This window comes from Euleptes europaea, chromosome 1, assembly GCF_029931775.1.
Source record: "Euleptes europaea isolate rEulEur1 chromosome 1, rEulEur1.hap1, whole genome shotgun sequence".
Lineage (NCBI taxonomy): Eukaryota > Metazoa > Chordata > Lepidosauria > Squamata > Sphaerodactylidae > Euleptes > Euleptes europaea.
The window spans coordinates 84,409,700-84,421,729 of NC_079312.1; the positions used below are offsets into that span (position 1 = coordinate 84,409,700).

The 12,030-nt window shown below is 41.3% G+C and overlaps 1 protein-coding gene across 6 annotated transcripts in view; it reads right to left on the reverse strand.

Annotated features, from left to right (window-relative positions):
- GRIA1 (glutamate ionotropic receptor AMPA type subunit 1) overlaps positions 1-12,030 on the reverse strand; it is a 255,374-nt gene that overhangs the window by 24,671 nt on the left and 218,673 nt on the right. For 5 of the 6 annotated variants that reach the window (XR_008933972.1, XM_056867275.1, XM_056867273.1 and 2 more), the window contains 2 exons: positions 7,055-7,253; positions 5,822-6,069 (listed from right to left, as the gene is read on the reverse strand). Coding sequence is in view for 5 of the 6 variants with exons in the window: in XM_056867275.1 (XP_056723253.1) it covers positions 5,822-6,069; positions 7,055-7,253 (447 nt within the window). In the remaining variant the exon portion in view is untranslated. Of the gene's footprint in view, positions 1-5,821; positions 6,070-7,054; positions 7,254-12,030 lie in introns of those variants that run through there. The other variant, XM_056867277.1, reaches the window with a different exon arrangement.

The following is a 12,030-nucleotide window of genomic DNA, read 5'->3' on the forward strand; positions in this document are numbered from 1 at the left end:
GTGTCTCTCTTATTTTGTGCAAAGTGGCTTCTAATTTACTACCACCAGTTTTGGAGAGCTTATTTTGTGTCAGTGTTATTTCCCCCAATAGGTTGTGCCTGCTCAACTCTGCCTAAAGTTTGATGTAGTATTAACAGGAGGGTATTGTGGCTCTCTCCACTCGTACAGGAGTACTGCTTACTAAATATAATTGCCATAACTACAAACACGATGCTTTTATTTACATATAATTTATTAGCCAAAGCCCAGATGGGGAAGAAATGGAAAATACATAGCTTTTCTTTCTGTCAGATAAAGCCACAGTTTCCTAGATACCAGATGCCTTGCAAAAAGGCATGCTTTATATTGCATCTCAAAAACATTTTTTCCTAGCTTTGTTTTAATGATTAAAGAAATCTCATTTTTAATGACGTTTATAGTCCACTTTCCATCATGGAACTGTAAGCAACTGACAATTTGTATCTGTACATGACAGGGTAATTTCAGAAAGTAACTATATAAGTACATACACACAAATAGTTCCATGCTTTTTCTTGGCACTGCATCAGTTCTGGTGAAGTGCTTAGCTTAGATAGTCTGTAAGAAGGACCAGACAAACTCATGGAGGACAGGTAGTTAAATGGAATCTCCACATCCAGAGGCAAGATATTTCTGAATACCAGATGCTGGGAAGACAAACAACTTTAGTTTGGTTAATTAATTCAAATAATTAATTTAATTACAACAGGGGAAGGTCATAATTTCATGTCTCTGGAAGGTCATCTAACTGGGTTCCATAGGAAACAGAATGTTGACCTGGAAGGACTGAGGTTCATTCAGCCATTCTTTGTGTTCTTATGTGTTATACTGACCTTGAAATAAACTAATGTGTGCTCATGCTGTTAAGGAAAACTACTTTACAGAATTGTATTATCAGTGACATATCTCTTAGCATTCCCTCTCATTTTTAGTGGACACATGGTAGATAATGTAAAGGAGAGCATGTTTACAGACAGACCATAGGAGGTCATGGCACCAAAGCTCTGGAACTTTCTCCCCAGGGAAGTTCGTCTGTCCCCTTCAGTTGCCATCTTCCACCAGAGAGTGAAGACTTTTTGTTCCATTTGGCATTCTCTCAGTAATCTCTACTTCCTAACCAAAGTTTTAATTGCTGTTTTTATGTCTTGTATGTATTTTATCTCTGTTTTTTAACTGTGTTAATATGTTTTGGGAGGTGGAGTTGATTTTAATGGTTTTAACATGTAGTTTTATTATGTATGTTTTAAATTGTTAGCCGCCTTGGTGGTCCTTGTAAGAGCAGGAAAGCGGCATACAAATTTTGTGAATAAATTAATAATGATGTGACACAGGGACAGAAGTAGTCTCTATAGAAGATGCTATTCTGATTATTTCTGTACTAGTACTGTGGGATACATTCTCTCACAAGAACTCCCAATGAAAATATTTGGCTACTCATTCCACTGTGGAAGAAGAGAAAGGAAAAGAAGGAAACCTGATACCCCAGGGCTGCTGCTGATTTAAGATATTCCCAAAGAGGCAAGTGGAACATAAAGCAGCTTGTCAGATAGCCATGCAGTTATGGAATGCATTTATTTACTAAAACATATCCTGCCTTTTTTCTTGGTTCATTCTTTGGAGTTTTGCTCAAGCCTAAACTGGAGATTGGCTGGTGTTCAAATACCTGATGTGGTTACAACTGTTTTTTTTGGTGGCTGGGGAAAAAACTGGTGACTGGTCTTTATTATTGGGGATTGTATAGATGAGATGTATCACAGAGCTGTATAGCTATATGTTTAAAATTTATATTAAGGAGACAATGCTGCAACCTCACCTAATTTTTTGGCAGCAGCAGCTAATAAAATGGAGTGGGAAGCATTCAACCACCACTGTCTCGGGATGTTGAAGAGGTGGAGGTGGTAAACAGCCAACAGCCACTTGCGCAGACACAGGGCAATGATGTCAACAACTGTGCTAGACACAACTGGTCATTCATCATTGGCATATTTGCACACTGTTGCTCCAGCAGCCACATGTAAGGAAGGACATGGGACTCCTTCCTCTCAAGGGCAGCTGTTTCCTCACTTGCACTCCAACTTTCTGTCTGCTGCTACCCATTGAGATAAAGCAAAGTTCAAATACAATTATGTTAATTAAGAATATGCAATGGTCAGTCATAAATCTTCTCTGGTAGCTTAGTAGCATTACGATACTGTCTGGCTAAATGTTTTCCCATGTGAAGCTTACATTACCTCTGAGCCTCTGTCATGCTTTTTAATTAATATTTGATAGCTAATAGAAAAAGTGGAAGAAATGAGGGATTTGTACATTTGATAGCTATTTTAAATTTGCATTCTACAACTATTGTTAAAGCCACCATAAACCTCATGTTTCAAAATGTTGGAACCTGAGACAATCCCTTGGATAGCAAGAACTGGGAGAAGGCGCAGCTGTTGCAATGGTGAGAGTTGGACATCAGTGATCATATTCTTGCAGACAGACATCTTAATGCTAATATCTGTTGATAGCTGGATTGTTTGTTAGTTGCAAATGTGGTTTTCTTATCCATTGAATGCTGCTCTGAGCTACTGAAAGGGCAGAGTAGAGTTATGTGAGTGTGTTTTTAATTAAATAACTCGACCCGTCCAGTCCAAGAAGAATGTATCAACCAAGCTAACTAAATAAAATCCAAACTCTTTTGATCAGTGATAATTTTATGTTGTGACCACACTGATTGCTTTGGCCTTGGCCATGCTTGCTTCTACAAAAGATGACTCTGAAAGGCCATTTCAGGGATTCTGGTGTACCTTTTAAGCACAGTATTTGGCATAACTGGTACCCCACTCATCTGCCCTGAACATATATGGAAGTGCTGTGTCAGCAAGCGTAGTCTCTATAAGGGATGAGAATGATGGCAGAAAAGGAGTAACCGGGTCACATCATCATCCTTTGCTTTAATCAGAACTATTTTCTCACGTTTTTCATTTTGATACTAAGCCTGCCATCTCAAACACATTAGCCTGCAAGCCCCATTTAAATCAAGTACTAAAGTGAGAATTCAGGACAGCAGAGTGGGTCATTCAGAACAGGGCAATTAGGTTTTTTGGGGGGAGGAGAATCTATTTCCACTGAAATCAGCAATAAAACTCTACTCAGCATTGGGGATTCCACCAATGGGCTATCGTTTTTGTAAAATCGCTTATAAAATGAGCTGCTTAGATGAATTAGTTCTAATCCCATTGACTTCAATGGCCAAACATCTGCTGATCTGGATGAACAATAGGGTCCATCAGCTCAGTCAGCCACATAATAGAATGTGTTTCCTGGGTAGGACCACACAATGGAGGAAGACACCACATGGTGATGGTAGAGCATATAGTATTAGTTTAACAGTTAAAATGACAACAAACAACAGATATCATGGGACAGAAGACAGAGCACATGTTCTAAAGGAGCACCATCAGACCAAATGGAAAAAACAAAGTGTTCTTCCTTGGCTGTCTCTACTGCATTCGGAAGTCAATGAAAGCTAAGCATACCCCCATAAGGATATTTTGACGAATAGCATGAATAAGTTTATGCCTTTCTCTGGTTTTGTTGGTTCAACACAGTATAACCTAAACAAATCTGAAACAGTGAGTTTCTTAATTTTAATTAAAAAATTAATACAGCAACATTCACAGCAGTTTGTTCTCTGCTGAACCATCAGAGCCTGAACCTTGGAACACTGCAGATGGTTTCTGACCTGCTCCCACTGACTACTATGGTATTCATAAAGAATATCTTGTTGCTAGATTATTGATAGCTAGGGGTGTGCATTCGGATATGCCAAACCGAAAAAAGAGGCATCATTTTAATGGAGCTGAAAAGGCAAAGTCAAAAAAAGATGAATTTTTTTTGGGGGGGGGCCGGTTCTCCTGGCTTTTTCAGGTCCATTATCTTTGTGAGGCTTTTTGTGGGGTTTTTTGAGGAACAACAACCAAATTTGGAGTGTAGCTGCATGTGACTCTCCTTACAAGAACCCTTAAGTTTGGTGAAGATTGGGTCAGATGGTCCAATTTTATTGGGTCCCAAAGAAGGTGCCCCCATCCATCTTCAATTGGAAACAATGGAGGAAAATGTGGGGGCCCATAAAATTGTACCTCCCAACCCAATCTTCACCAAACTCAGTGGGTTCTTGTAAAGAGAGGCACCAGCAATCATGCTGCAAATGTGGTACCTCTACCTTAAAAATAGCCCACACACACATAGCCCCGCAAACTTCCCCCCCAACTAACATAGGAGCCTTTACCTTTAACTTTTAAAGGGAACAGCTCCATGTTACCCTATGGCCAATCTTTCCAGGGCTGGGGGTGGTAATGGCGGTTTTTCAAGGTAGATGCACCAAATTTTCAGCGAAGCTGCAGGGGCCTCTTCTTATGAGCACCCCCACGTTTGGTGAAGATTGGGTTGGGGGTCCCATTTTATGGGCCCCCAAATGGAGGAAAACTGGGTGCATATACAATTGGATCCCCAGAGCCCAACTTAACCAAACTTGGAGGCTCTCGTAAGGAAAGGCACTTGCAGATATGCTGAAAATTTGGTACCTCAAAAATAGCCCCCTCAGAGCCCCTCAAAGACTCCCCAAAGAGTGAAATAATGCTGAAAATGTTTCCTACCATTGCAAGAATGGTGGGAAAAATTGTCTCAGCTTGATTCTCTGGTCTAAAATTGCTTGATTGGAGTCAGGGGGTCCAACTTTATGGGCCTCCAAATTTTCCTCCATTGTTTCCAGATTAGCATCCATCGCTCATGTGGAGGAGTGGGGAATCAAACCCGGTTCTCCAGATTAGTGTCCACCGCTCCAAACAACCGCTCTTAACAACTGCACCACACTGTCTCTCTGTGTATGATGAATGCATTCATATAATAATCTCTCCTTTTTAATCTTGCTACTTTCCCTGTTTGGCTGCCGTACTGTGGCTAAATGCCATCAAGTCGCAGCCGACTTATGGCGACCCCTTATGGGGTTTTCAAGGCAAGAGACTAACAGAGGTGATTTGCCAGTGCCTTCCTCTGCACAGCAACCCTGGACTTCCTTGGTGGTCTCCCATCCAAATACTAACCAGGGCTGACCCTGCTTAGCTTCTGAGATCTGATGAGATCAGGCTAACCTGGGCCATCCAGGTCAGGGCTCGGTGTATACATATATGACATTTTCTAGTGACCAGTGTGAGAAGTTAGTCATATTGCCTTCCTTCTCAGCATTTTGGCCCAGAACAGTTTAATAACTAGGCCCAGTGAGTTGCTAGGTAACAAGCTAAGAAGATTCAGTTATTTATTGCCTGGCAAGAAGGAAAACACTTCATTTTTCCATTTGTTTTTCCTACACAGATTTGCATCTTATTTCAGACATTCACATGCCAAAATACTTCTACCCCAAGAACCCCTTTTAAAGCTTGAATCGAAACAAGGACTATAATATACATTGCACAATGGTCATGCACCACAAAAAAAGCAGGTTGCTTCAAAGCAACAAATTGTTAATCAGTAGCCAGTATGCAACACAATCCCTGCCGTTTGCACACAGTTGCAGTCATCTTAACAGAGAACAGAATACAAGAAGCGGAGCCCCTCTTATAAGCAGACCTTGAAGAATTGGTCACTCCGGTCACTGTTAAGCAGCAGTCCAGCAGTTTATTGCCCAGTGCATCATTAATTTCTCCTCCCTCCTCTTCCCCCAGCTTCATTATCTAAACTGTGGCGATGGAGAATGGAGGCAAGTTTATGGATGCATTGATTGCTTGGGCCGCAGGGTGAGGAATAACACATTCAGTCTACCTACCTTAGTAGTGAACCTTTTGGCGTTGCAATGCCATAGCCTTTGGAATCCAAGTTACCTCCCACCTTCATGGTGTCACATGGCTTTCTCTGCTCAATGTACTCATTCATGGTAGACTCTAGCAGGTAGGCATACTTCCCTTTCGATCTCCTCACACGTTTCATCCCCTCTTCTGTTGTCGGCACGAAAACAGAGGGCTCAGCTGACTTCATGTACGTCCACATCTTCTCAAAAACCGCTATTTTAGATCTCTGTCCAGAATAGCATAAATCCACTGCTCTTAGCATGTGTTAAAACACAGAGCAGAGATTCATACACCAAGGTAGACACACATATAGTTGGGCTGCGTGCTTAAACACTGCATGGCTAAAAAGAAGAAAGGACTTAAAACCGAGTGCTGTCAGAGAGCTGGATGGCCTCTACGCAATCTGTAGCCTGGTTTACATAGGTAAGAGTATTATATGAACTGGCATTACACAAATTCGCTCCTGCAGCAATTTTTGTCATTATAGCAGCCCATTTTAGAGGGAAAAGGGGAAATGGACTAAGAACAAGGCTATTTGGAAAGGGTAATAGATGAAAAGGTAATAGAAATGCCTTTGTTTTGGCTGTATATCAGGAACACATTCCTTGCTCGGTTGTAGAAAAAGTAATTGTACATGAAGTTCCATGTTCAATCCCAGCTATCCCCAGTTTTTAAAAAAAGGATCACAGTGCTGGGAAAAACCTTCTACATGTGACATTGCAGAGCTGCTTCCATTCAGAGCCAAAGTACTCCAATGGTCTGTATAAAGCAACTTCATAGGGTGTACAGTACTATGAACAACTGAACTGCATCAGTTGAACCGTAGACCATTAAAGGAGGAAGGGGGCTGGAGAAAGCATTAGACAGAATTGAAATATAGGGGAGAGGAGACCACTGAAAGAAGGTGTGCTCTTTTACGCCTTACTACATAAGATCCCTTTGAGTGTAACATCAATGTATTTACATATGGTAAATGGTGCCATTAAATTACAGAGCTAACCAAGTACTTATTATTATCCAAACCTGGGCTGCAAGTCATAGGGTAATTACTTCTGATGCTGCTAAGTGTAATTACTCAGTAATCTGTGGAAGCATGTAATTAGTCCACTTTTAAAAGGGTATTTATGGTATCTGGCAGACCCTGCGTGCTATATTTCCTATGAATAAGGACTCTTGTTTAGTATATTGAAGTCAGAACTAATTGCTCTTACCCTAAAAAATTCTTTAGTAGAACCAGCATCCAGAGTCCCATAACTAATCTCTGTTTGCTTGGCCAAATCTTCTGCACTCTCTATAGGAGACACCATCCTCTCCACCGTCAAGAACGCAGCTAAGTTGGCTGTGTAAGAAGAAATGATGATCAAGGTGAAAAACCACCAGACTCCTCCAACAATGCGTCCAGACAGGGACCTGAAGGGGAAAAAAAGTACAAAGATGAATTGAAAGAGAAGAGAAGAAAATATGGAGTTTAATCCTCAGAAATACGCTTCTGCACAAGTCATGGGTGGAATCATTTTGCATCTACAATTAGTTTGCCCTCAACCTGATAATATGGGCAGTAATACCATTCTTCCATCTTAGCATCATATCTCACTGGTGAATTCATATGAAATATTTAGCATATCAAGGTCCTTTTACATTTACAAATATTTAGCATATCAAGGTCCTTTTACATTTGCAGTTGCTCAAAGAGCCATTTCATACAAATCTGTGGGCAGTAGCTCACCATATGAGTTAGCTACTTCCATGTGGGTTATCTCTGAAGATCATAAAACATGGAGGCAGCTAGTCTGAGTGAGAAGCCGCTTCACAAATCTACTGTTAGCTTGGATCACTCATACAGAGGCATCTTCCAGTCACCTTTATGTCACATTGGAAATGGAGCCAATATTGCTTATGCAGAAAGGAAATACTTACTTTTTTCATAAATGAATTAAAGGGAACAATACATCCTCTCAGTGTCAAGAGTGTAGGAAGAGTAATATATAGTCAGAAAGGGATTGGGTTTGAGCTGAATCATTACCCTGCAAAAAGTATCAAAGGTAATGTGCTAATCATTGTCCTGTAAGTATCAAGATAATGTGCTAATGAGGGTGTGTATGTTAATATGGATCCATTGTATCCTGAAGTATATATTACTCTTCCTACACTCTTGACACTGAGAGACACTGTCCTTCAGTGTTACTCCTCTGAAGATGCCTGCCACAGCTGCTGGCGAAATGTCAGAAAAGAAAATACCAAGACCACGGTCACACAACCCGGATAACCTACAAGAACCAATGAACTCTGACCGTGAAAGCCTTCGACAATATTTTGGGCCAAAGTTAGTTTGCCAGGGGGCATCCTATTTTGGAGGAGATATCATGAACCTCTTGAAAGATTTTGTATATGGCAGGCCACATACATAGGACTAGAAAGTAACAGACACTGGGAAACTTCTGAATTCTATGACCCTGAGAAACCCATGAGAAGGCCTGTAGGACCCTGTGGCACAGAATGCTTTGTATCTGCTTAAGGACCCATGTGGGCTGGATTGTGTTCATTATTGTATTTTGTATTGAATTTTGTTTGTATATGCATTTTAATTGTATTCATTATTTTACCCTGCAAAATAAATGTAACAACAAATTAAAGGAACAACTGTTTTTTTTTTAATGTAATTTGTTCATTGCAAAGCATTATGAAGAATGTCAACCGAGGCATATGGATGGCAAAATAATGCCTCTGTTAGCAAATACTCAGCCCCTTACAAAATTAGCCAATGACAACTCTACAAGCAGAGGTATTTCACTTCCTCTACTAGTTTATAGCTGGTATCTTAAACATTAATGGAGTCAACTGCCTACCATTCTAAAGGGCTCCGGTTAATGAATAAGTGTGAATGAGCAATTAGAATATCACATTCTGGTGGCACAGCTGGGGAGGAGGTAAATATTTTTGCTTATAGAAACTAGCCGTGGAAAATAATGATGTAAAGTAACAGTTGCCCTGGCTGTCCCAGTCAGGGGAGACTGGAATAGTGTGTCCTGAGTGGAGGGTCTCAAGAAGTTAGATACTTCTGAGCTTCATCATATATACATCCCCAACACACAGTAATAATTAGCGTCCAATGTCCCCACAGTGAAGCCCTTATTTTTTAGCAGCGGGATGTTCCAGCTGTCAAGCCCCAGATCGATCACCTCAAGACAGAAAAAGGTGGAAGGAGGCACATGCAGACAACAGCAGCCGGCAGTGCTTTCTGTCAATGGGTCAGCAAATGCCAGAGGCATCCAGCTGGCTGGCTGCAGAGGCTGAAGCAGGACACATGCACATGAAGGTGTGGAATAGGGTGGCTGGGGTGGAGAAGCTTATCCTATATGTGATGGTGGTCAACTGAGTTTTCCCAATATTTAAGTGCCAGATAATAAAGGTTTTATTGCAAAAAACAACAAAAACAAAACCCTTCCAATGGTGCATAGCACTTTCTGAGAAAACCATGCTTTCACTTACACTGCAACTCCCTCCCCATTCAGTGCAGCATTACGTCAGCATGTAGTGAAGCATAAAATAATTTACTCTCCATCATTTCACTTCCCTGTTCCTCTGGGCCTTCAGCCACCTCGTTTCTTGCCCCAAATGTCAAATGTTTGGAATGCATGAATAACTTATACAAAGTTAAGCAAATACAAAATACAGTCTTGATCCAAAGATATGGATGACTAGTTCAAATCAACAGATAAAATTGATCTCTTCTACTCCCTTTTGGCTCAGTTCTCTTCTGATCATGACTAACAGCTCCCAAGGCTTCCTTCTGTCCACTCCCTTCCTGTCCAAGCTAGGCCCTATATGAAACTGTTCTCTGGCCCTCTTTTCCTCCCAAATTTCAACACACCCACAAAACTCCGTGCTTCTTATCCCACTGCCAATTTCCCCCCTTTCTTCAGCAACTCCATGTCAGGGCCTTCTTCCAAATCAGTTATCCAGCCCTCAGCCTCTCTACCTCTCTTCCTTCCCCCAATTTGCATTAAACACATAGAACCCCTCCTGATTCCAGATAACTGTAAGGGTGAAACTCAATAGGGTTTCCACTGTAGCTGGCACCCTGGTAGGATAATTTGGGGATGTGGGGACAAGCTCTTCAGTACCAATGTGTGATGTCACTTCTGGCACAGAATTAGATGGATGTCATTACAATAGCACAATGCTGTAGGATTCACCCAAAACTCTATGGTTTAACCATAGAATTTTGGGTGAATCCTAAAGCGGCACCCTGAGTCAATGATGTCCCTTTGGGTTTGGTGCTGGAAGTGACATTATTTGTCAGCATGATGCTGAAGACACTTCCATTTCCTCCCACTGCCCTGTTGAGTGGCAGCAGAGAACAGGGAGGGATCTCAGGCCCCCATCTCCCAAACAAAATGACAATTTATTTGCCCTGCAGATATAGCAATTTTCACTACTGAAAATACTATCAGGTTAGTTGGAATATTTATGAGCGTTCAATAACATCACAACATCTGGGATTACAGACCAGCAGGCATCAGTCAATGTTTACCTTGTTTATATATTTGACTGATTGATTAGATGTCTTTCCTCTGATCCTAATTAATCCCTTCTCGCCTTTAAACAGACAGATTCACCTATCATAAAGCAGATGGATTCACCTATCATCTTAAAAAATTCTGGGGAGGCGAAGGTAAGAGGTGTACCTTTTACAGAACATATAAAGTGGTTTTGTTTCAGCAGGCATTAACCTATCACTAAATTCAGCCGCTGTACCAGAAGACTGGAAAGTAGCAAATGTTACACTGATTTTTAAAAAGGGGTCCAGAGGGGAACCAGTAAATAGCAGGCCAGTTTGCTTAGCTTCTGAGCCAGGCAAATTAATTGAAACTGTAATCAAAGTTAGAAATATTAGGCACATTGAGAAACGAAGCCTGCTGAGGGAAAATCAGCATGGCTTCTGCAAAGGGAAGTCCTATCTCACCAACCTTTTGATGTTCTTTGAGAAAGTGAACAAGCATGGAGCGAACAGTGGCCTGGTAGACATTATATACTTGGACTTTTGACAAGGTACCTCACCATAGATTCCTGAGTAAACTTAGCAGTCATGAGATAAGAGGATAGGCTCTCTGATTATAAATGACAAGAAGCAAAGAGTATGAATAAATGAACAGTTCTCACAATGGAAAGAAGCAAGCAGCGGTGTCCCACAATGATCAGTATTGGGCGTGGTGGTGGTGGAAAGTGCTACCAAGTCACAGCTGACTTATGGCAACCCTGTAGGGTTTTTAAGGCAAGAGACATTCAGAGGTGCTTTGCCATTGCCTGCCTTTGTGTCACGACCCTGGTATTCCTTGGAGGTCTCCCATCCAAATACTAGCCAGGGCTGACCCTGCTTAGCTTCCAACATATCATGAGATTGGGCTAGCCTGGGCTATCCAGGTCAGGGCCATTGGGGCTGTACCATTTAATGTGTTCATAAATGATCTGGAACTAGGATTGAACAGTGTAGTGGTCAAGTTTGCAGTTGACACAAAATTATTCAGGATGATGAAAACCATGGATGTCTGTGAAGAGCTCCAAGAGGATCTTCACACATTGGGTGAGTGGGCGACAATGTGGCAAATGAAGTTCAATTTGGTAAGTATAAGCTGATGCACATTGGGACAAAAAAAAATCCAGATTTCAAGTATGGACAAATAGGGTCAAAACTTGCTGAGACTGAGAAGGGAAAAATCTTGGGGTCATAGTAGATAGTTCAATTGAATTGTCAACCCAGTGTGCTGCAGTGGTGAAAAAGGCAAACTCTATAGTAGGAATTATTAGGAAAGGGGTTGAAAATAAAATGGCTGATATTATTATGCCCATGTATAGATGTCACATTATGAGAAGGCAGGGCTCACTGGAAAAGACAACAATGCTAGGAAAAGTTGAAGGCAGCAGGAAAAGAGGAAGCCCTAACATGAGATGGATTGACTATAAAGGAAGCCACAGCCCTCAGTTTGCAAGATCTGAGCAAGGCTGTTAACGATAGGATGTTTTGGAGGACACTGATTCATAGGGTCACCATTAGTCAGAAGCATCTTGACAGCACTTAACATACAGAGATCTATGGTGCGGCCTCATTTGGAATACTGTGAGCAGTTCTGGTCACAGTATCTCAAAAAAGATGTCACAGAGCTGGAAAAAGTACCAAAAATGGCAA